The 25,369-nt window shown below is 44.0% G+C and overlaps 1 protein-coding gene across 3 annotated transcripts; it reads left to right on the top strand.

Annotated features, from left to right (window-relative positions):
- The first annotated feature begins 6 nt into the window (after positions 1-6).
- On the top strand, positions 7-24,509 carry SLC37A3 (solute carrier family 37 member 3). Of its 3 annotated transcripts, none has more exons than XM_065840047.2 (15): positions 7-132; positions 3,666-3,834; positions 4,805-4,919; positions 7,334-7,426; positions 7,932-8,015; positions 9,196-9,341; positions 9,966-10,062; positions 11,175-11,259; positions 12,299-12,480; positions 14,991-15,132; positions 16,382-16,483; positions 18,427-18,474; positions 19,452-19,603; positions 21,309-21,374; positions 22,225-24,509. In XM_065840047.2, the coding sequence occupies exons 2-15, from the start codon at positions 3,734-3,736 to the stop codon at positions 22,315-22,317; spliced, it is 1,506 nt and encodes a 501-aa protein (XP_065696119.1). In that variant the 5' UTR covers positions 7-132; positions 3,666-3,733; the 3' UTR covers positions 22,318-24,509. The 3 variants fall into 3 exon arrangements, with proteins under 3 accessions (XP_065696119.1, XP_065696111.1, XP_065696128.1); XM_065840039.2 differs by lacking the exon at positions 7-132 and adding an exon at positions 185-452; XM_065840056.2 differs by lacking the exon at positions 7-132 and adding an exon at positions 653-677.
- Positions 24,510-25,369: the final 860 nt, after the last annotated feature.

Below are 25,369 nucleotides of genomic sequence, written 5' to 3'. Positions count from 1 at the left end.
CGCGCCCGGGGGCAGAGCCGGCGGGCCCTCCGCGGCGGCGGCGAGGGGCGGACTACAGCTCCCGCCGGCCCCTCCCGCCGGAAGAGCCGCCTCCTTCGGACTTCCTGAGGGCCGTGCTGGCCGCCGGGCCCGGTACGCGGGGGCGGGTGGTTTCCCCTGGGGCGGCGGCGGGAAGCACGGGGAGGTGGTTCAATGGCCGCGGTGCGCTAAGGGTTGTGGCGGAGCCAGTACAGGCCCCGCCGCTGCCGCCTCGGCTCTTCTCCCTTTCTCCCCACCCCGCCCTGCTGAGGACGTGGCCGCTGGGCCACCTGCGCAGGGACCCGGGCGGGGGTTCGCTGAGGGGAGACGCCCGCGTCCTCATCGTCTGCTTCGGCGGGGGAGCCGGCCCGACCGGCCCAGTGGGAAGGGACGGGGCGGGGCTGTGTGCGGAGCCGGCGCCGCAGCCGCCTCAGGTGAGCCGTGCCCGGCGGCGGGCCCGGGCCGGGCCCCTTCCGCTGGAGCGGGGTTACCGCGGGGGATGGGGGGCGGCCTGTCCGGCTGTCGCCTCCGCAGCAGGCGGGACCGTGCTGGGGTGGACGCGGGGCTTGGAGGGTCCCTTTTCCTCCCGACCGGCATCCAGACGGGTCCCCCCGGTGACAGGCCGTGCGCTTGTGGTGGCTGCGACCGACCTTGTGCGGGTTTGTGCCTCCTATGTCTGCTTGGGGACACGGCATAGAAGAGTGTGGTTTTAATTTTTTTGTTTTGTTTTCGTTTGTTTGCTGTTTGGATGTCCCGGGAACGATAATTCTGGTCTTCCCTGCCGGCTTTGGCAGGCGGCAGGGTGGTGTTAAGGAAGTTTGTTTTGAACTTAAGGTGTCTTATTTTGACCTTAAGCGAAGGGATAAGGGAGAATGCAGAAAGCTATTCAAAAGCCTATTCAAAATACCGGTTAGCTGGAGGTAAATATTGCTAAACAAGCAGGCAAGGCAGCCTAATACCCTAAAAAGCAGTCCTCTTCCTTTCTTAAAGGCTTGTGCTTCATAGCCTTGAGTTCTGTGGTTTATCCTCCCTCCTAATTTTTTATCCCCCTGCATGACAAATTTTATGTGGCATTGTCAGAATAATTAGAAGACTAATTTGTAAGGATGAACTCCTAGTTGCATCCTCTTCTAATCTAGGGAGAAAGGACAGGATGAAGAAAGGAAAAAAAGAAAAAAAAGGGAAAACAAAATCTTTCATATTCATCTTTACGCTGTAAATAAGTGAAAAGTATTGTCCTGGGTCAGAAGTTCTTCAGAAAGTTAGCTGAGACTGAAAAGTTTGGAGGAATAGATAACTTCAACAGTAAATGCCCTAAAAAAAATAGGTGACTTTAAGGTCAAACCCAGGAATTAGCCTTAAAAAAAGGCTTGGTATCTTAGGCAAACAAGATCTCTATTTGCATATGTTGACATGAAGCAAGTAGTAAATCTCATGCTTCAGGCTGTGAACTGATTACCCAAGGAAGGAACTTTTCCCACAGTGTTGCGCAAGTGTCAGTGTTTTGCTTTCCTGGGGAGAGCTCTGTTATCTGCTTTTGCCTGGTGGGAGGAGAGGGAGAGGCAGGCAAGGAGAGCAAGCTCTTGTGTTTGACCAACAGATTGTGTGGTTCGCAGTCCTGTAAGAATCATGGTGCTGTGAAACTGGAGTGCCTTGGATTCCTTTTTCATGCACCTTCTATGGGGGACAGCCCTGAGCAGTTTTTCTGCTGCCTGGAAGGGAGTAGCAGTGTTGCTGAGAAATGTTCTGGGACCTTAGGTGGTAGTAATATCAAGACTGCTTGTGGAGTTGCCCCTTCCAGGGCTAGCCTAGCCTTCCCACAGCTCCAGCTGGAGATGAAGCCAAACAGTCTAGAAGTGTTTCCTCACGAGAAGGTACTGGCATACCTAGGTGGTCTGTGCTAGCTGGAGGAACAGGAAGATGTCTCAGCTGCACCTGGGCTGTGCAGATGCAGACGGTGTCACATCTTGCATAGACCTGCTACGTTTGTCCTGGATGAGAATGGAGGCGTTCAAGTGTGGTGTGGGATAAACATGACTCCCGTGTCTCAAAGGTGTAATAGCTGGATCCGTGTTAGTCGGAGGATCTCTCTGCCGTGCACTGGAGATCAGATGTGACCTCAGGTTTTGTGATGGTTAATGCATCGAGTAGTAGCTGGTATCTGTTTGCAGGTCAGGCACTCATCATCGTTGAGAGAACAGGAAAGCAGGGCTTCTCACAGTGAAAGTTGTCTTGGTGAAGCCTTTAAAAGTTATTACAAGAAAGAGCAGAAAGTCTCTGAGAAATATAGGGTTTTCAGCAGCAGAAATTCGGATAAGAGAGCCTGGGCAGCAACTTCTCATTTCTCCAAGTGAGATTATGAAGCTGAACTTGAAAAGTCTTCGATTGGATTTACAAATCGTTACTAAACCACCTGTGAATACAATAGAACACAAAGTCATGTTCTGTCATTTAAGCTCTGATATTTTGGGAGAGCGGGGTGGTGGGTTGTTTTACCTCTCCTAAGCATTCAGAATGTATGTGATGTTTGAATGTCTCTTGAAGGCACAGCTTCCACCAGCTGATTTGTCTGGCTGCCTTAAGCCAGCTAGCGTGAACAGAATCAGCAGGCATCACTATACAGCGGATCTTTCTCTACACCGCTCTCTCTGTTGCACGGACATAGGTGTTTGTGTAGCTCTTTTGTGAGCTGTGGCAGGGAAATCTGGCTGAAGAGATCTTTGCCAAGGAAAGTAAAAGGGAAATGTGGAGAAAGATCCACCACTTCACCGCACAGGAGGGTGGTTTCCCTCACTCCATTTTCAGAAACAGCTCCTGGGCCATGCCAGCACAGCTGAGGGAGTGGAGTTGTGTGGCCTGAGCCAGGACTAAGAAACTGTGTGTCTGTCACAGCCTTTCCTCAGTGTAGTACCTGGTACCTAGAAGTTTAGGCAGATGATATCCATGCCCTGCGGGTGGGGACAGGAGAGTATGACTAGTCACATGCCATACTAGTGCATTGGTGGCAAATGGAGCTATGATGTAGGGCTTGAGAATGAATAGGCAGGGAGTCCAGCTGTTGGATTTCAGCACTGTCCTCACAGTTGCTTTTTCCAGCTGTGTGAGTCCTCTCTTGGGAATATTCTTTCAACAACATCTTAGAGGCAGTTAGATCCAAAACCGTTCCCCACCAGTAAACAAATGCTGATCCCTCGACTTATTCACCGGTCTATAGCCAGGCAGGTAGCACTGGCAAGTTAACTTATTTGTGACCACTCTGTAGTACACTGTGTATGTAAAAGATGCAGAATGGTCTTTAAGGTGGGAACATGGGAAATTGGTAGATCTTGGGGGAAATCCTTCAGTGATGGGCACTGAAGTGGCATCTGCTGGGGGGCAGGGGGGGGAGATAAAAAAGGGGAATTGGAGGATAACCACTGGGCTACTGGGAGAATGAGAGTAAAAAGACACTATTGGGCATAGAAGATGTCAAGAAATGTACAGGTGATGAGATGGATAGAGATGTGAAACAAATTGGGAAGGAATGGCATAGAGTTGTTCCTGATGAATTCCAGCTGTTTGGAGAAAACACCTGTATTTTATACTTGTGTTTTAATTAAATATGCTTTCTTCTTTCTTCCCCTCCCACCTTCTGTTTGAATGAAAAGAAAAATGACCTAAGCACAATCCAGCCTTTGGGCCTGAGGGCAGGAGCAGGGGTAGGACTGCCAGGAGGATGGCTTTGCCTGGAAGCTTACGGAGACAGTCTGCAAACAGAGGCCTTGTGTCCCATTGCACCCACCATCATATTGTTGTGTTCCTGCTGACCTTCTTCAGGTAGGTTGAGTGTATCTCTGCACAGAGAGGTGTTCATGTCACTGAATTTGGGGAGCGAGGGCATGTCCAAAGAAGGAGAATGAAAGTAGGGCAACAGTCTTAACGTTTGGCTGTGAGCCTTGAAAACAAACTTAAAAACTAGTAGTACTAGCCCATCTCGGAGTCATTCAGAGGTGGAGGTAAGTGTGCTGTGCCCCTGAGGGATCCAGCCACAAAGAGGGCTTGTGCCAAAGGTGAAGCTGACTGTGCCAAGCTGGCAGTGGTCTGTTGCAAAAGGATGAATGTGTGTGGGTGTGGGGAGGAACTAGCTGAAAGAAGGAAGGAAGCAAACCCTGATGCTCAGAACTCATTTAATGCTTGTTCTGACTGATGGAACACGCCGCCAGTGCTTCTGTGGTCCTCTTCACTCCTGAAAGTACTATTTTCAGAGGGTGGACAGGCCTCTAGAACAGCGAGGTCACTGCTTCAGATCTGAATGTCTGCTGGATTTGTTTGTTGAAAGCTTCTCTGTTACACAGCTGACAACAGCTGGTATACCATACTGCCTCTCCTTACAAACTTTGTCTTGCTGATATCCTTTGGTCTTCACAACAATGCTGCCACTGATACCTAATCTGTCTCTGGAAGAGCTCTTGTAACAGTGGTTAGCCAGATCAGTGCGTCTTCTCTTTTTATCGTGGTTGGGTTTTATTTTTTTTTCCTGAGGTACTTAATTGCTTTTGCACAGTCACTTCCTCTTTTGAAAACAGAAGAGGAAATCCTTTCCAATCAAGACCCGATTTCACAACTCCCCACTGAAGTCAGCATGTCTACCCATTATTTGGGATATTTTGACTGCTATCTCCAAAACTACCAGTCCTCTGCTGTGCTGCCTACTTAGACAGCATGTATGTGTATTTTGAGTCCCACCCTTTCCTGCTTGACCTCTAGAGAAGATTTGGCCAACCTGTGCTTGTGTGTTTTCTGGCAGTTATTCCCTGCTCCATGCTTCCAGAAAGACATTCAGTAATGTCAAAGTCAGCATTTCCAACCAGTGGACTCCCTCCTGCCTGAACAGCACGGCCCCTGAACTCTGGCCATATGAGGTAAGGACATAAGGGACAGGCAAGTGCAAAGAAAGACTGGTGACTTCCAGTATGCTGAGCTTGTGGTGCTGAAGAGGACCCGTTAAGTGTCCGTCAGGGACACTTTTCAGAATGCGAGTGGAAACTTCTGGATCATCAGGCAGTGGTGGTATCTTTCCTAGTGGACCTCAGAGAGAAAATTCTCAAGATGTGACAGGGTTCCAATGGAAATGGGGACCCCAGGAATCTGTAGTAGCCAGCAACAAGGAGGTGGAGAAGGAGCGGGAAAGGGGGACCCTATCACTGGAGTGTCAGAGGCAATAAATGGGCTTCCAGACATCTCTGTAAAACCCTGGCTGTGGCTTTCTCTCTGCTGCTGCTGCCACCCTGTTAAAAGGGTAGCCAAAGTAGGAGAGAAGAAAGCTATCTGAAAGTGCTAGCTGCTTATTTTAAATTGACACTGAAGAGTGACATTTTATATTGCATCCAAAGGGTCTGATTTCCAAAAATGCCAAACATCTGGTACCCCTTGTCTGTAAAATCCCAACTTCAGTGAAAGCGGTGGAAGTTGGCAGTGTTTGCTTGCAGAAAAAGTTGTATGCAGCTTGCACCTCACAAATGGGGATGCAAGACTACTTTCTGGCTCATAGTACTTTTAGAGGTGCGCTTGTTTTTAGCAGTGGCTTGCCCCAATACTCTTGAGAAGTGGAAGAAATCTTAGATTGAGAGCTTGATCACAGACCGTAAGATCTCTTAGATCAGGGAGTTCCAAGTCATTTGCTTGGGTGTTGTCTGCATTAGAAATCATCGGTTATTTGAACGTTTGATGGAGGGATGATAAATACTGACTTTTTGTGATAAAACACTAAATTGTGCCTGCAAGGGGTTCAGGGTTATATAGTATGGCAAAAAGGAGTGAGCATGTGAGGATGCTGAAATGAACTACAGAGTGTTTATATTTAGTTGCTTAACTGTCATTCAAACAACTAGTGTTTGCTGGATGTTGAGGTGCATGTATCTGATTAAAAAATGGTCAAAGTGGGCCTTTTGGTATCAGTTTAGGTTACATCAGTTAACAGTAAAGTGTGTTTTGGGTAATTGCTAGAACAGATTAAGGACATGAACAGGGAAGTCATGTACTATCAGTTTTGAACTTTGATGTATCTTCTGACTACAGTTGCTCTTTTTTTTTTGTACTTAAAATTATTTAAGTATAACAAATTGTTTTACAGTTGTTTGTGAGTAGGCCCTCGTATGATTTTGTTAGAAGGACAACTTAGATCTATTCTGTTCAGCCTTTAAAGATTTGTGAGTCCTCTGGAGGTTGTTTAATGGATTTAAGCCTAATAACAAAAGATTTCATTCTCTTATCTTTCTAAGACTCTTAATAGCTTGTGGACCTCTGGGTTAAAAATTGAAAGCTATTGGTGCAAGTAGGTATTGGTGGCCTCAAGTGGCAAAAATTATTTTCAAGGGCTTTATTAGTTTTCTTGGACACATGAAACTTAAGCAGAAGCTGATCGTAGAAGTTGGTAGGCCTTACCATTGTGGCATCTTTTTAAACTAAATGGATGTGTAATTAGTGTTGTCTGTACAGCATGTTCTACTGGAGAGGCAGAATCAAGCTAAAACTGATGATATTTGAGTTAGGCACATCCATAGGTCAGGTTTGAATTGGGTTTATTTGTTTATTTTCTCATGGAGGCACAGTGAAGAGGGAAGAAAACTTTGTCCTGATTAACTGTATTAATTCTTTAAGTCATCCTCAAAGCTTGCTATATTCAGCTAATGTCTCTAATCTTAGTTTGGGAACAACTGAGACTTTGTCTTCTTTTTGATTTTATTGAAATGCAGGGTAAACACAAAAAAAACCAACATTAGTGACTGGAGTTCATTGTAAATAGTTTCCAACCAGTCTGTTTCTTCCCCTTGTTCCTTTTGTGTTCTTTCTTTTCTGTTTGTGGTCTGTCATTTCTTATTATGATTGCTGACACAAATACTTTAAGGGAATTATTCATTTAGTGAAGACAGCAAGATAAGTACAGAAGAGACACTGCACATAAAACAGAATATGCCTTTATTGTATTATTCATGAAGATGCTCATCAGTGTTTCTGTGTAAGAAGCTGTCTGACCGCTGCATACTTGTTACAAGTAGGATTTATTTTGACAGTCATTTGTCTTGATCCAGGTGGAATGAGCATTTCTTACTTCTCATTTGCTAGGTTGCCCTTCAGAAGTGACATGAAGTGGCAGTGGACGTTTTTCTGCAGTAGATAATGCCAGAATTGGTTTTGATTCGATAATTGAAGTGCTAGAGTAATGGGAGGTTACTGGGCCAGATGCTGTTCTGTTTTGGAGTTGGGGGTTTTATAAAAAAATAGTAGAACGAGTTGTGCCTCTTCTCCTTTAGCTGTCAAAATTTTCTCTCTGTAGCTCTGGAACAGCAGCCATTTATTTCCAAATGCAGAAGAAGCAACTCTCTTCTTGGGGACATTGGACACTATCTTTTTGTTTTCCTATGCTGTGGTAAGTAAAACTAACCCTAAGCTACTTAGCTTTGGTTGAATCTTATTGTCATAATCACACCCACGTTCAGATAGGATGAACAAGATCATCTTCTTGGACTTGCCTAGCACAAATGCAGTTAAAAAGCTTAGTTCAGGAGCAGATTTTTTTCCTCTGATATCTGTTGGTTCTGCCCATGCCTGTCCCCCACGTAAAGATGCTTGTTAACAAATACAAAAGAAATACTACCGGTTCAGAATTTTTATGCCTCTATCACCAGTGGGTGGGAGGACTAGTTGTAGCTCTCCAAGAGTTCTCAGCTGAAATTTTTTAAAATGAGAATTTAATGAACAATTCAATTCAATGAGCAGGGTTTCTTTGGTGGCGGAAGAAGTGGTTAGAATCAAACTGTAAATTTGTATAACAGCAACATTTGGGTCAGCTTGACCCTTCTACATCTTTTTAATTCTTGGAAATAACAGATGCAGATCTTGTGACTTTATTTAATGCTGTGTTTTGTTCTTAGGGTCTCTTTGTCAGTGGCATAGTTGGGGATCGCCTGAATTTACGCTGGGTTTTGTCTTTTGGCATGTGTTCCTCTGCCCTAGTGGTAAGTTAGAGCATACTAGTGTGCTTTAGAAATCTCTCTTTTAGGATTTCTGGATAGGGATTTACTTTAGGAGGGAGGAGGCTCTGTAGCTGTACCTCAGTGATCTCAAAAGTCTGTGTGTAACACTTTGTCCTAGTTGCACTCACTGCATTGTCTCAAGCACAGAGCTATGCTAGATGACTCACCTCTTCCTGAAATATCTATTTATGGATTCTGTGTCAGAAGGAAATTCCTAAGTTTGAGGTACTGTCTAGAGACTTGATGAACAGCCTTTGTACAAGATTGGTATATTTGACGTTTTGAGACTGTTTTGTATTATAACTGTTCTCTCAGCCCACATATGTTGTCATCAAGGCTTTTGCTTCTAAACACAATCTTTGCTCTCTTCTTAAAGGACATGCTAACAATACTAAGCAATCATGTACTTATTTTGTAATTGCTGGAAAAGCATGTATCAAAAAAGAGTGTTCACTTAAAACAAAAGCTTTCTTCATATTCAAGCCACTGCAGGTAAGTGTGAGTGAGATTTATCTTGTTGTGGTTTTCTAGTTGTTAAACTAGTGGTAAAATGTGTGGAGTGCTTTTGATTTACCCCGTGGCTACAAACCCCACTATGGCCTGTTGCGTTCTGCAAACGCATGACCACAAACATGCATCAAGCACAGTGCACCACAAAATGTGTTTATTTTGGCTAGTTTGGGTTGAGGCTCTTAGTAATTTGAAGCCTGGCTCTAGTATTTATGTTAAATTTTGCAAAGATAAATGACTGTTGAGGGTTTTGTGTTTGCATAGAGCCTAGTGGATTTGGATGCCAGTACAACAGCAAATCAAGAGGCTACTGTATCTTTGGCATTGTTATGGAAAGTATTTGTCTCCTCCTCTCCTGCCAAAACTGTGCTGTTTACAAAGCTGAAAATCTTTTGGAGTGGAAGTGCCTTGACAGCACGTTTGTCCCTCCTGTTGTTTGGGCTCTGGAGTTGTGCTGCGGTGCCTCAGCAGAGGGTGCTATTAGCTCTGAGCTGTTTTTTAAACAATGCCAGGTCTGCCTCTGGCCTGGCCCCTGCGGGGGACCTTCCTTTCAATTGTTAGCTTTTTTTAGCACCCCACTTCTGCCTGGCTTTCAGCAGTAGCCTCAGGGTTTCTCCTCTGTGTTGATTTTTAATTTTTCCCTCCTGTCTAGGTATTCTTCTTTGGCACACTTACAGAATGGTTGCATTTCTACAACAAATGGTTCTACTGCTGTCTCTGGGTTGTGAACGGCTTGCTGCAGTCCACTGGTTGGCCCTGTGTGGTCGCTGTCATGGGCAACTGGTTTGGAAAAGCTGGGTAGGTTGAGTTTTCTTCCAGGACTTGCATATCTGACCTGCTCTGTGGCAGGTTGAGTTGAAAGTCTCAAACAAAAAAGACCAACTGTTAGATCAGAATTGAAATTATGTGGGATGATTAATACCTTACTTGTTACTATTATATTTATTTTTTTTCTGGAGTCACTGAACAGTTTGTGAACACAGTTGTGTGTATTAAAAGCACAAGTCCAAACTTTAAAAGTCCCGTAGTGTAGAGTAGCAGAATTCAAATTTTTGTGTCACTGTTTCTGTCTACTTGTCACTGAAGAGACTGAATACAAACTGACATATCATATGTTTAACTCTTATCACTTGGGAGTATTGCAGATGCGCTCTAGCCATAGCTTGTAACCATGGTGTTGCTAGCTCACCTCTGCTGTAACACAGGTGTTCCAAGATAGAACATCCCTTGCTTATCTATTTGGTATCCCCAAGTTATTCTGTGTTTTGTTTTAAGCAGCCTTGGAGTCTCTTTGAAGTGGACTGGGAGAATGCTGTAGCTTTATTCATAAGTTAAAGTTTGCTCTAATGTTACATCTTTGTCTTGCTCCTGATGTCATCTCTCCCCCCATTGGCTTCTTCAAATTTTCTTTCCATTCTGCAGGAGAGGTTTTGTGTTTGGACTCTGGAGTGCTTGTGCTTCTGTGGGAAATATCCTCGGGGCATTCCTTGCCTCCTGTGTTCTCAAATACGGCTATGAGGTAGGTATTGCTGTCTGGCTTCTAGCTAGGACTGCATGTCTGATTAGGTTATGTGAGACTAGCTTCTTATCCTGTCTCTGAGAGATAACAGGCTCACAGTGTGCAGTTTCATCGTCCTGGATTCTGTGGTAAGAAGCAGTAGGCAGAATAGAAAGGATATTCCTTTTCTGACCCTTCCAAGTTGGCAGAAATGAGCCTGAGACTTCTCTGTAAATGGGACTGATGTTATCAAAGAGCCCTAGTGTCATAGTGTACCATCTTCTGATTTGGTTGGCTTGAAGTGCTCTCCAGAGTCATCCATCACAGGTTCTCACTTAACTGAAGTAGCTGCTGCTGAACAGTTGTGAGGTTCTAAAAGTCATGGAGGTGTAGCTTCTCTAACTGGGAAGAGGCCAGGCACGCGTTACGTTGCTGTAATGTGGCAGGCATGCAATTGAATAGAGGGAATATAAGTGAACCAGCATGTCTTGCAACTTGTGACCTGTGAGGGCAGGCTAACAGAGCTGAGCTTGTCACCCTGGAGATGAGGAGGCTTAGGGTACCAAACAGCAGCCTCCCAAAACGTGTGAGAGGATTGCTGATAAATCAGAGCCAGACTCTTTCCTGGATTGCACGACGAGAGAGCTAAAAAGCAGTGGGTATAAAGTGAAGCAGGGACAGTTCCAACTGGATGTTGGGAAAACTATTTCATTATGAAGTTAGTTAAGCATTGGAATGGGGGGCCAGAGCCTGGAGGATCTGTCTTGGGAGTGTTTCAAGATCTGATTGAACAAATCCCTGAGCAACCTGGTCTGAATTTGGTGTTTGGCCCTTCTTTGAGCAGTCCCTTCCAATACAGCTGAGTCTGTGGTCATGTTGGGTGAGTTCCTTCCTCATCACTGTCGCCTCAGTACACTAGAACAGCTGTTTCAATATGGTCTTTCAGCCTAGATAGAACAGAGTCTGTTCAGGAGATGCAGAGACCGCTTGTTTCCAAGTTTTATGGATGTTGTCTGGATTGTTGTAGCTGTGTTTACTCTCTGACAGGGCTGGAACGTAAAGAAACCCTTGTTAGTCAGGGAAGCCTATGTGACCAAAAGTGTTTTAAAAAATAATCTTTTATTTATCTTCAGTATGCTTTCTTGGTGACTGCTTCAGTACAGTTTGCTGGTGGAGTCATTGTCTTCTTTGGGCTTCTGACGTCACCAAAGGAAGTGGGTAAGTAGAAGAGGGCTGTAGCATTTCAGTCCCTCCATGGAGAGCAGATCTGCAGCATTGTACTAAAAGTCCTCAGGGCCTCTCTGAAATGGTGTTGCACTTTAGTGTATTTAGTGGAGAAAATGCTTTTGTTGCCAAGATCAGACTAAATGCTGTCGTGCATCATGTGTATAGGATCTGGATATTTTTAAAAGCAAAATAAACCAGCCTGGCTCTAACAGCTCCATTAGGATGTGCCTAATTATCAGTCTTCCTTAGTCATTGACCTGGAAAAATCTTTTTTTTTTTTTTTCCAAGAAACAGTAGGGAAACTGGTAACTAGCTATTGTAGGAGAAGACTATGGGAAGCTGTAACTGTGCAGTGGGAAAGGAAAGTGCTTTTCATCTGCAGGTCTCCAGCAGCTGGTTAAAAATAGCTCTCAGCTTGGATGTGGTCCTTCTCTGAGAAGGTGGTGGGCAAACCAAAGTGTAACAGGAAAACAAAAGAACTCTGGTGCTTGGACAGGGCCGTGGAGGAGGTTTCCCAGGTGCCTGCAAAGGCTATGAAGTTGGTAGCACTAAAGATACCATAAAGGGTGCTCGTAAGAGCACACGACAGCCCAGAAAACGCAGTGCGGTTCCTAGGCCTCCTGTTCCAGCAGGGGCATTGATAGGTGACCGCTGTCACGCAACCTCTGCACTCAAGGGCGGTGGTACCCAGGAGCCAGGTCCCAGGATCCCAACCACTAAATAGGGGGGGAAATTGCACTAATTTGTTGTGTCTTCCAACTAATGGCCAGACACTCAGAACAGAGAAAGCGGACGCCAGGATCAGACAGAATACTTTCAAGAGCACTAGAAGACAAAGGGTAGAAACTGGCGACACTGCAGAGCACCATCTAGAAGAGTTTCTAAGCCAGAGGAGGATGGAGGTATGGGAGAGCAAGGGAACTGCTAGAAGGGAGAATTGCTTATAAGAGGTGAGCATAGCTTTAGAGTGGGGAGAAGGTGAACAGGCTGCTGTCTCTTGTTTCTGTTGCATATCCCTTGTATAACTTAGGCCTCCCGGAGCTTGGAGCAGATGAAGACGGTGGTGTGGAGGAAGATGCCAACAGACCTTTAATGGGCGATGACGATGCAGACGATGATGAGCGGAATTACTGTATTCAAGCAGCTGACACTGACAACCAGCCAAAGGCCATTGGCTTTTTCCAGGCGTGTTGCCTTCCAGGTGTGGTGCTGGTGAGTACTGCTACATGCAGATCATCAGTGGGACCCAACTTCTTATGTTGTTAAACAGAAAGCTGACTTTTAATGTTGTTAGCATTTGTTGACATCACTATTGATATGTTGATTGTGTGTTGTAGTTGACAACATTTGACTTGTTATGCTGTTAAAATGGTGGGGTTGAGGCTGTTATTCTTGTGCACATGGATTTTAATACTGTCTGAGTATGTGGTTCCATGTTGCTTTTCCCATAGGACTCCTCCTTCATTTAGTGCATGTAATGAGCCAACTAAGGGCAGCAGAGATTCTGCCCTTTTTGCTGCTGAATTTAGAAGGGAAGCTGTGAGCTGTAAGATGCTTTCTTGGGAAGGTAGCTGAATGGGATTTTCACTGCTAGCTGAGCATCACACAACTCTGTGGCACTGATATTTGTTGGTGGCTTTTTTAATTGCCTTGAAACAGAAAGCTGGCCTGAAAAGCCTTAATCAGCATGATGTAATGTGGCAAAGTAGGCGTTGTTTTTTTTTTTATAAACAACTGGAAACAAGGCCTGGTGATGCAGTTTCCACATATCCTCATCCTGTCCCTTGTGTGAGAACTTGTACTTCTGTGTCAGCAGTATTGCTTAATTCATGGATTTGGTTCAGCTGAAAAATTAAAACTACTGCCATTAAAAACCAGTGTTAGTATTTTGTGTCAGTGGGCTGTGTGCTCCCTGGATACTAGAACCAGTGAAAGGAAGTGGGCAGGGTGAGTGACTCAGTAATACAGTGTGAACTCTTTGGATTTGATCATGAAGCAGAACTACTGAATGGACGGTGTTGTCAGATACCCTTAATGGGCAAAGCAGTTGGTTGTGATTAAAGCAACACAAAATCTAGAAGGGGATGGGTGGATTGTCAATGTTTAGAGTGCTGGACAACCTCAGTTCTGTTATTAAGACCTTGGCTGAGGGATAGCAAAAGAAAGCTTACCCATCTTGAGTTCTTTTCCAGGATGGCTAAATGCCACAGAAAGTATGGCACAGTTTTGGTGGTGTTGAGAATGGGTCGATGTACAAAGAACTTGTAGGCAAATTTTGTTAGTGAGGCTGCCTCACTGTTGTGTGACTTTTTTCATTGACCAGAACATTAGCAGGTCCTGTGCAAATGATGCTGCTGTTTCTGTAGTTGGGATTTTGAGGACATGTTCTGTGCATTAACCCAGCAATGTGAACACCTCTGAGTCTGTGAGTTTTATCTGATGTCAGATCAGTGCCCAGCAAAACCAGGACACTATGTCGGATCAGTGAGACTGAATACCGAGAGAACTTCCAAAGCCTTGTCAAGATTCTACAAAGACTTTATTTGACACTTTTTTTCTGTAGTTCCTCTCTCCTCCTGCTGAGTGGTATTGTGGAAGAGTTTTAGTACAGGCAGTTTTCCCCTGAGCCTCTAGAAATTCAGTGTTTAATCAGTCAGACAGTCTGGTAGACAGTTTCTTAGCCTGTTGTAATAAAGATCACTTCGTGCAGTGCACTTTTCACACCCAGAGCAAGATAACTGTACCCCACATCCCTGTGTCTTATGTGTATGGTGGAGATTAGTTTGTGTCCTCGAAGAGTGGAAAAGTATTAATAATACAGCTAAAAAGGATGTATCTGTTAAAGTAATATGAATTCAGAAGAGATCATTTTGTGGAATTTAATATATGAAAAGATCTGCTTTTTGAAATTCGAAGACAAGTGTGCATACACAAATACATAGTCTCAAAAGCTGTGATTTTAACAGTTTTTTTTCCTGCCTTCATCCTTGTTTACCTCTTCAAATATGGGTTCCTCAAACTGCTGTGTCAGTGATTATCAGGAGGCCTTACTGAAATGGTGTGACTTGTCCCCCTGCATGCTGGGACAGTGATGCCAGAGAACAAACATTCGCCACACTCATGAAAGCTCTAAAGAAGGTGGCCTCCTGTTAGCTAAGGAGAACATGAGCCCAGCAGCCAAAAGCAGGAGATTGTTTCAGCTGTTGAGTTTGGAGACATGTGCTTAGCTTTGGCCAAACCTTGCATCTTGTGTCTTGGAGGTGACAAGCGAAGCTTTCTCTTTGGGTGCAGTAAGCAGATGAGCCATCTGAACAGCAAAAGATAGCACAGAGGAGCTATTAAACATAACTTTTCTCAGCATGATGCACAAATGACTACATCTCAAGCTTTTTCATGTCATGTGGTTGGCTGTACTCTTCAGAAGGTGAAATAAATTTCCTTGATTTTTTGAAGCATGGTGTCATTTTCTCTCATGATTACACTGAAAGTGTTTTAACCCATTGCGTTCAGTGAAAGTAACTTTCTTGACAGTGTTTTTTTTTTTATTCCTGGCTTCTCTTTGATATTCAGCATCAAGCTTTCATAGTGCTGCCTTCTCATGTGAAATGCAGAGGCACTTCCCCCTGGAAGCTTTAGCAGGTTACAGAGCTTTATGGGAAGAAGCAGAATTGCTGTTTGCATTTTTCAAGTGCTAACTGCTTGCTGGCCCTCTCTTGTTCCAGTACTCTTTGGCCTATGCCTGCTTGAAACTGGTGAATTACTCATTCTTCTTCTGGCTGCCCTTCTACCTCAGCAACAACTTTGGTTGGAAAGAAGCAGAAGCTGACCAGCTCTCCATCTGGTATGATGTGGGAGGAATCATAGGTGAGTGAGCAAGTGAATGAGATCCTCCTGCAGTTGCCTTGCTGACATTTGAAAATGAAAGGCAGTGCATGCAACTCAGAGGAGTGGTGTTCAGTGGGATCTTGCTGCTTACTGAATAAATTAAAAGGCAAATTATGTATGTAGCTGCTTGGCTGTGTTGTTTTTGTTTTGTTTTTCTAAAACACAGAATATGGGAGCCACCAAAAGAGCTTACATAAAATTTAAAGGGCACTATTTTATTCTTGGACATTACCACCAGCAAGTATTTTTCTTTACTTGCTAGGACTTCTTGAAAAGTGGCACGTACAAAATGGTGACCCTGCTGCTTGCTGTTTCCTTTCTGACGAGTACCCTTGAGGGAGAGTTTGCGTCCGGATTTACTGGGTTCTGTGCTGTCCCTTCTGTCCTGTATTTTTAAGAACAGGCTCAGCACAGATCTCAGCAGAGCAGGCACAACTGTGTTACGTTCAGAAATGAAATGTAATTGCACTTGTTTTGCTGGCTGCAAAATATGACCTTGTTCCCTCCAGAATAAAGAACATATTGTATATGTGTTTAGGCTTCCACTCTCCTGTGCTCAGTTTCTTGCTTCATTACCTTGTCCAGTTAGCTTTCCTAGAATAGACAGCCTTGTTTTGGTCTGTTCAGGGTCAGTTTTTCTGCCTCTGTGAACTTTTCTATATTAGGCTTTTTGAAGTGCTTTAGTTTTTACCAGCAGAGCAGTTCCACAGCAATGATACATAAGGTGATTTTTATCAACTATCAGCATTTGTTGCAGTAAGTTGCACCTACCCTAAGGAGGTGAGACAGCAGGGAGTGTGAGACCCCGTGTGTTAATACTTTCCCTGTGAAAAACAATTGTTTTTTTTCCTGTACTTTCTGTTAAAGAAAACAGCCACAATGTTAAGCTTACCTACATCCAGAGTTGTGTTGATCCTAGAGCTGGAATGGTCCTATAGGGGAAGGAAAATGAAAGCAGGAGCATGGGCTAGTTGTGTGCCAGAAATATAAAAAAAAGGTAGTAATAAATTCCTGGGAAAGCAGTATGGGTAGTTTTCCCTGCTCTGTCTGAGCCACTTAAGTTTACTGTTGTCTCTGTGTCTGGGGCAGTAAGGACAAGAGACTTAGTTTTCAGGATTTTATAGAGCAAGCGTATTGATGAGAAAGCAAGAGGCCACTGCGCTCCCTGAAATGAGCTTTGTTCAAGTTGTTAATATCCTGAGCTTGACGATGATTTATTTTTTTGCAGGTGGGACTATCCAGGGCTTGATTTCTGATGTGCTACAGAAGAGAGCCCCAGTGCTAGCGGTTAGCCTGCTCTTTGCTGTAGGCTCTCTTTTTGGATACAGCCGTGAGTATCCTTTTGCTGGGCAGCTATAAGAGGTTCTTCGAGTGTTTCTTAGAGAGAACCAGAGCACAGCCTGTTCTAAGTATGTTTTCTGGTCTCGAAACTGCTTCTGGATCAGGATGGTGCCTTTTGGTCTTTTTTGCCTGAAGTGTGGCACTGCACAGAAATAAATCTGTTCTCTGGTTAATGAGGTGCAAAATAATTTGCTGAGTGATTGGATTTCCCTGTACTGGTGAGTTATGGTACTGATCCCTCTCTAGTGTCAGTGGGATTTTTGGCAGTGTCATTGGATCAACACTACAACTGGCAGAGCAGGAAATCTCAGGTGCATCCCTACAGTTAGAGCAAGGAGAATCTGGGGACAAATCTGTGCTGGAATATATATATATATATATATACACACACACCCCACAAAGAGGCGGAAGTTCTTAGACTTCACCATCTGTGCTTCTGTAAGTGTTGAAATTGAAGAGTTTGTGCCCCTTTTATAATAGGTGTAGTTCTCTGTGATTGGTTATTGAAAGGAGTCTGTCAGGAAAACTGAGTAGGAGATGGGCAGATCTCATTTCTATGAAGCTCTTCTAAAGGTAACAGTTTTGTACCTTCAGACATGGTGCCCTGTGGCACCAGAGTGATTTAACTCACTGGGATGTCATTCCACTTCTCTGTGTCTTCCTCCCAAATGGGTTGGTGATACAGACTGGCTTTTATAGAGCACTTAAAGATCTGTGGACAGAAATTGCTGCCGGAGTTGGACACGAGCAGTAAAGTGTGCCTTTCAGAAGCGTGCTGGCTTACTCGAACGCTCTCAAAGTAAGGTCAAGAAGGTGTAGTCATTAAATAGCACGGATTGGATTTGGTGGAGTTTTGTAGGCTCTTGTGCTAACTCACTACTTTCAAAAGTGAGTTGGAAGCAAATATAAAATTACTGCTGACCAAGTTTGAAGCTTGTCCTAGACAGCAGAGCCACTGGAGGTCCCAGTGTTTTGTGCTTAACTCTGTCCAGCCAAATACAGAAGGCTCAGGCTGGCGATACAAAGTTGCTGCAGTGTGATAATTCCATCAGCCAAACCAAGAAGCCTTGTCGGGCTCATAGTGGGTTGCAGGTGAGAGTGATAATGGCCTGAGAATATGTGAAGAGGACTGCAACTTGCCTTATGTGTGGTAACTTGACCATGTGTGAGTCTTAAGTTGAAGCAACGATTAAGAAGAATTCAGGTGATGCCAGGCAGTGAAGTATCGGGGAAAACAGTGACTGAAAAGCACAGAGAGACTGTAGTGAAAAACCAGTAGCACGCACACAGGATGATGCTGTTCCTGGAAGGGCAAGTGGAACCCACAGATAACCAAGCGTGGCCTTGTAAGGAGGAATGAGGATATGAGGTTTTGCATGTTTTATTTTGTTGTTCAGCGTTGTTTAGGCAGTTGCTGAATTACTACCTCCAGATCTAATCTCTGTATTAAAAAAAAAAAAAAAAAAATTGGAAAATTCAGAATGAGTGGAAGGGTGATCCAAGTGCTGAATACTTTATGGTGGGAGAGATTGAGTCTAAGTTTCCCAAAGAGAGACAGGGAGGATTCTCTTAGTATTTAAATGGACTTTCAAGGAGAGTAAATGCAAGCTCTGGGTCACAGAAAGAAGCATAACAAGAGTTGGAACCCAGAGCCAGGCAAACCTGGTATCAAAATAGGGCACAATATTCTAATGGCAAAGGTGACTTTTGTAATGTAAAGTTCTGTGGGGAAACTTCTGGGTCTATAGTCTCTAAATGCCTTTGCAGTAAGACTGTAGAAGTCTCTAGTCAAATAGAACTTGTTGCTGTCACTATGTAGCTAATTGAACAGGCAGTTCAACCTGGATGTTTGCATGCTTGTTTCTGATTTAAATAAGTGGCTTTCTGAAGTTCATTTGTTTGATGTACACTCATCTGGTCTTTCTCTTGCAGGTTCTCCGAACAGCAAACCTGTCAATGCTGTGATCATGGCAATAACAGGTATCTTACGATATGCCGCTGTTACGCTAGTAGACATGTATATACATCGCAGAAAAATCAGTAGCACCAGCCTCAGGTGGTGGTAATGTGTTTGTGTGTGCTGCCATCTCTGCTGGTTTTGCAGAAATAGTAGAAGCTGGGGCCCAATTTCTGTTACTTTTGGAATACAGTTGTAGGAAAACTGCCTTACAGGGGGGAGGTATAGAACATAAACTGTATAGAATAATAACTTGGACCTAAAGGGGTCTGTCTGGGCTCAGTATGATGAGGATGGATTTATGCCAACATACCTGACAGTGATCAGGTATCTGAGGAGGCGTATATATGGCAAAGTCATGAGCTGCAGCTCAGATTTGAGGGTGTTTGTCTGTCAGAACCCCAAATGCACTGGGTACTGTGAAAGGTCACAAGCTTTGTGTGCTACCAGACATACTCTGCTGTCTTATGGAATTAAGATTAGCCCGCATGAATAGAGCCTTTCTTTTCAAACACGCCTGCTTCAGAACTCTCTGTCCTCTTGCGTTTTTTTCCCCTTCCATCTTCTTCCCCAGTCCCTGGAGACTGAGGCAGTAGCACGGGGACATACTGCTCTCAAGCAGAAATGTATCTAAATCTGCTTCGTGTTGAGGGTTTGTATATGCATGCTGTTCAAAAGTAGCTTTCTGTATTCAGTTTGGGGTGTCCTGACTCTTCTTGCAGAGTGTGCCATAGCTAATTACCTCATTTTTGCTGTTGGATGAATATGTGCTTGTTGACAGTTTCTGTGCATGTACTCCAGGTACACAATGTGTGCCGTGGCCATGTGCTTCAGCTGTGAGGGTACACTGCTACCTACGATTAGACTGTGATCACTACCCCTAGACTTAATCCTTTTCCTGAGCTTTGCTTGGTAGAAAACCTGTGTTGTTGAAGATGTTCTGTTGAGAATCTATCCTCATGCTTGTTTTGCACTAAACCTGTGTTCTTGGTGCTTCCAGGGTTTTTCATCGGAGGCCCTTCTAACATGATCAGTTCTGCAATATCTGCTGACCTGGGGCGCCAGGACCTGGTGAAAGGCAGCAGCGAGGCTCTGGCAACAGTCACGGGAATTGTGGATGGAACTGGCAGTATTGGTGCTGCAGTGGGCCAGGTGAGGCTACCAAAGAAAAACAGAGGTCTGGGGAAGGAGGCAAAGAGTCTGTTGTGGTTAGAGATGTTAGCTCAGTTCCCTAATCCAAAGTTGCATTGAGAAAGAGAAGGTGTTTTTTTAAAAATTTATTTATTTATGAAACAACCAAAGGAATGTGTGTTTTAGGCTTCTAGTGGAAGAAATTTTAAAAAAACTAAATATTGATAGTGCTGATGTTATGGCACTTCCGTAATTCAGTTGAATTTTAAAGACTTTCATGAACTCCCGAAAGTAAGTAAAAGTCAACTTCACAAAGAGTGAAAATAAAATATTTTGGATGTTTGTTTGGGTTTTTTGTTCAAAGTAATAGCAAAACCATTACTTACAGAAATGTTTACCTGTATAACTGAGTGAAATTAGAATACCCATTATAAATGTTACAGTGTTTACGAAGTAATTTAAAATTTGCTCTCATCCGTGTTCCCCCTTTTTATCTGTGGATGTCTCTTACACCTTGTAAATCCAGCCCCACTTGCTTTGATAGCCATTACAGTACGCTGCCAGAGGTCTGAAGACCAGACTGTTGCAGAAAAGGAAGCTGACAGTGTGCCCACTGGGGACATTCTTTCTTCTCAAATACAAGCATTAACTATGTGGAAGAACACAGTGGTGCTTTGGGGAGGGGAGGATTTAGTAGAAAGATTGGAGCCAGTTCTATTCCAGGCATCCTCTAGTGCTGGTAAAATACCATGGGTGCAGGCAAGGAATACAAGTTTCTTTTCTGGAAAGGGAGTTGGGTTTGTACTTGACATTGAGTGCCTGATAAATACGATCATTCAGTTTCTATTTCATAGGCAAGACGCTGCTTAGCTCCATAAAAACGGAAAATTATAAGCGCTTTGTGGACATCTTAAAATGCACTGTTACACTCGATGTTCTTCTTGCATTGTCTACAGTGTTTATGTCTTCCCACACACATACCATTCAAACTTACATCATCATAGAAATTGAGTCTTTAGTTCTGAAAAATTCCACCTGCCTCCCATTCTAACATTACATTTATTTCAACAGAGACAACCATGATGTCATTCTGGGGGCGTGTGAATAACAGCAAGTGCAAAATGAACATGTTAGAAATTCAGATTTGTGCTAATACACCCAGTGGTGAAAAAGGAAGGCCCTTGTACAGCATCCGAATATAAATCTGCTAATAGAGAATACATTTTCTTTTGTAGCCTGTGTAGCCCTGTTGAACCAGAACAGACTGTAGTCTCAAGTGTCTTGCCTACGATGAAGGGTTAAGTAGTCAGTGGTTGCACAGCTCTTGAAAATGCGTCCTGTGTAATTTATAAGCCATTCTAGAGCTTTTAGTTCTTCTGAGAGTACTTAGATCCACTTATGTCACAGTGTTCTGTGCAAAAACCTCGTATTCAGCGGAGTCAATTTGTCAGCCTTTGAAACGGTAGTTCAGTTCTGTCTTTATGCTGCCGTGAGTTACTGTAAAGCTTCAGGATGGTATCTCTGCTTTGCTGAGACTGTGGGTTTCACACAGAAAAGCTGCTGTCCTGAGTCATCTCTTCTGACAAGAAAAGATCAGCTGGAAGGTTTTGTGATCAGCTCTGTATGGAGTGTTAACAGCCCACAAATTCTAGAAAATGAAAGAGTTATCCCTGAAAGTCATGCTTATCTTTCCAGTTGGAATAATTTCTTTCCCTTTTCTTTTTAGTATCTAGTGTCTTTGATCCAGGAGAACCTGGGATGGATGTGGGTTTTCTACTTCTTTATTCTAATGGTAAGAAATTACCTTTTAAAAAATTCTTTGTTTAAGTTCAATTTGCAGTAGAAAGTTTTGTGAGAACCTGAAAGTTGTGATGTAGATGTGCAGTCTGTTTCTGCAACAGCTGCGAACTCCAATGCCATTCTCAAAGTGGTCTATGGTGTTACCTTAGAGTGTCTAAATCAACTGGGTTAATTTTAGATTCTTTAAATTGGATCCTTTAAAGTCACGTTGCCCACTAGGAACTGAGATTGTGGCAGAGGCACAAAAACACTTGCATTAAAACACCGATGTCCATTTCCTAAAGCTAATGCCACCTGACTAACTTCCAAGGCAGGACTTCTTCCTTCTTCATCTCCATGATACGTAGTTCCTAATATTTTTAGGGGGCTTGAAGTTAAGCTGCTTGTTTGTTATCCCTTGAAGGTTAGTGGAAGGAGTGATGAAGATCTTGAAATTAAAATAGAAATGCTTTGCCCTGATGTAGCATGGGGGGAGAAGACCTCAACATTGTCACAGTGGAATGCCGTACAATTAACCCAGTCTTCCCTGCTGGAAGTGCCAGGAATTGTCTCTGCATCTCTGCTGACAAGGGAAAAGGCCACTTTGGTTAACCAGCAGAGGTGGTTGGGAGGAAGGCTGTTGAGGAGGTGAAGAGCTCATCTTCTTTATTAAAAGAAGATCACGACGGCTGAAATAGCATGAGCTTCCCTGCAAGCTCAGTTCTTCCATCTGCTGTGCCACTTAGTCATCACTTCTCTTAGCCTATGTTTTTCTGGGGAGGCCTCAAATGCACATTGGAGACAGGATGGCTGCCACTAAGGCTGCTCTGTGCTAATTGTCCCTGATATGCTTCTTTTTGCAGACAAGTTCAACAATCCTGTTCATTTCACCATTAATAGTGAGGGAGATCAGATTGCTTCTGCACGAGCGGCGCCTGCGGATGCTGGCTGAGTGACTTCTGCCTGCCCCTGGAAGGACTGTTGTATGGACCTGACAGCTGGAACACTAATCAGAACTCTGGGAGACTTGTTTCTTACATCCTCCAGGTTTGGACTAATTCAAAATGACTCTGCAAGACTTGATTGACCTGCCTTTGCAAGCTCAATAGTGAAGTACCAAATACCTGTCCTGAGGCCACCCGCATCACGGAGCTGCTGACCTAAGCTAGACAATCCATGGGACTGGCAGATTGTCCCAGCTTACCGAACTCTTCCATGTCAGCAGTCACAGCAGCGTCTCCTGTTGGGTGGTCTCTCTGCTATACCTTTTCTTATTTATTTCTGGATGTCCTGACCGAAGGTCAAGTGTTTTAAAACTGACGGTGGAGGGGCAGTGTTGCAATGAATGCTGATGCTCTCTTGTGCCAGTGAAATCATACAGTGCGTTTCATGGGTAGTCTGAATTTAGGATCACTTTAGCTTTTAGAAAGGGCAAAAGTAATTATTTGGAATTTACGCTGTCCAGTCGTTTAAAAAATACTGTTGCTAAATTTCTGCACAGAGGGACCTCTGCTATCCTCAGCTATTAACAGTTACATATTCCAGTAGATTCACATGGAGACGTTACCTCCATATTTGTTTTTAGCATTTTTTAATAATAATAATAATACAAATCTCTGGAAAATGAGATTTCAGTTTTTAAATATTTAAGCAGACAAACAGTGTGCAATACTTTTACTGTGATCTCTGAGAATAAGCCTTACTAGATCCTTTGTGTTTAAAGGATCCTTAGATGGCTTTGGGGATCAGTAACGGGACACAAATTCTTTCACTACTGCTTTGTTATTGGAACTCTGATCAATACTGACCAAAATGGGACTGTCAGGTGACCCTCTGAAGGACACCGGTGCCACTGATTTCATACTCATTGGGCAATTGCTCATCTTCAGTAAAGGAGAACCAGAATGGAATTAAAGGAATTTAAGGGACGTGGCTGCTCTCGGCCATGGGCTTCCAGGTAGGGACTGGAGGGTGTTCATGGCATCCCCCTCCGCCTCTGCCTGCCACCTCCACCTCTCATGTTTGGTGTTAATGGGATCGTTGAGTAACTTCTCGACAGATTGTTTTCTGCTTATGCCTTGGGATGTTTCATTGTAATAGGTGCGTGTTAACCAGCAGAACTCATGATCAAACACTCCATCTAACTAGTCAGTGATGCCTGGGCTAGGGTGAGGGGCAGGAAAATTCTTGGAGCTGAAAATTTGAAACCTTTTAAAAGGGAAAAGTTGCCTTTTTAAAATGCACAGTGATTTTTTTTTTTTTTTTTTTAAATTATGAATGTCAATTTTTAGTCATGTTGATTGTAATGGGTGGAACCTTATTAGTGCCTTATGGTTTTACTGTATTGAACAGTTGCTTGGTGATTGCTGCTTCTGCAGTGACAGCTCTGTGCACAGCTTTGCTTACTGTGAAACTCTGTTGCTCCATTTTATACTTTCGAGGGTCTCTTTCTTTCTTGGTGGAGGAATTCTTGCATTTTTTGCTAACCCCTGAAAAATTTCTGTGCTTGGGAAAATGATGCCATTTAGCTGATGAGGGACCTGAACCTTGTTCTTGTCTCTTCTCATTCCCATTCCAATTTTTGCCTGTATAATTAGAGCAGGAGACGGAGAATCTATCATCCTGTTCTCAGAATTATGCCCCGGGGTTAGCATTCACCTCCCAAGCTATTCATTAGCCCCTGTACAAATAGAATCAAAACTCCCTGAAATTTAGTTCTAAAATTGGTGCCGGCACCGTTTGCCCCAGCCACGGCGTCTGGGAATCTCCTGGTTTCAGATTCCAACCTGGATGAGCTTTTTGGGCGGCCTGGCCGGGTGCTAGATAAGCTTCTGATGAAAGGTGGGGTGGGAAAGGGACACGGCCAGGGCTTGGGGGGGAGGAGAGGCAGGGCCCCTGTAACAAATGGTTTCCTGTAAACAGTTTTGTCCCCTCTGGAGAAGTGTCAGAGGTGGTGTGAGCGCTGCAAGCACAAGCTGCCCAGCAGCTCGGTTGTGCTGTGAGGCCACCCTCAATTAGCCCAGCGTGCCTGTGGCTTCAGGGGGTGGTGGTTGTTGTTGTCGTTTTTGGTTCTGTGAATTTCCTCAAGGTGCTCAGATGGAGAAAGGTTTTAATCTGATCTCACATGAATAAACTTCTTTTGACTTGATCTGGGCTAATGCTGCTGTGTGCTTTATTCTACTCTTTGCAGCGCAGTTCTGCTGAGCCTGCTTATTTCCTCCTCATTGTAGGCCTGGCTCTAACAGCTGCATTTCTCTTAACTGCTGTGAAGACTTGAGCCCTGACTAACCCTGAAACCAAACCCTCACCCCAGCCCAAAAGGGGACCGTGTTCCACATGCTGCGGTTTGGCACTCTTTCCTGATGTCTCACGAGAAGCTTTGTGAGAGTCTCCTAACAGAGGTGCCCAGAATGATGTAATTAATGGTTTTAAATAAAGAAGCCAGAACATGTACTTGGTTTTATTTATTTATTTGTTGATCTGCATGTAGAAGTCAGGTGTTCTTCCCTTGAAATTAAATGTGCTATGTGGCTGCTGGCCCTGCTGTGCCTTCTCTCCTGTGGCTTGTTTCTTTAAACACAAATCCACACCTACGCTTAGCTGTGTTTAAATGGGCACAGTGGGGAACTTTGTAATTGTGTTTGTGTTTTATAGTTTACCATAAATTCAGAGTTGAGCACAATACTCGATTGCTGGAGGAAGCCCCCATGCCTGCGTGTTCTGCTCCCTCAACTCCAAGTAGTTTAGTGGTGCCATGATGCTATTCCTCAAGAAGAGCAACAGTTCATTTTTTTAACCCTTTTCTGTCTTTTTTTCCTACTCACGAAGAACTTTCCAGCCAAGACTGGAAGTACTCTAAGGAATAGAGCTTTGCTTGAGTATCTATTTGAAAATGGTGATAGCAGTCCTAACACCACCACTGTGACTGCCATCTCCAGAACCCAATCATGGAATAGTTTGGGTTTGAAGGGACCTTCAAAGCTCCCCCAACCCCCCTGCAATGAGCAG

The sequence above is a fragment of the Patagioenas fasciata genome, chromosome 1 (genome assembly GCF_037038585.1).
Source record: "Patagioenas fasciata isolate bPatFas1 chromosome 1, bPatFas1.hap1, whole genome shotgun sequence".
Classification (NCBI taxonomy): Eukaryota; Metazoa; Chordata; class Aves; order Columbiformes; family Columbidae; genus Patagioenas; species Patagioenas fasciata.
Note: the sequence above shows the minus strand (reverse complement) of the source record. Positions and strands in the feature narration are given on the sequence as shown.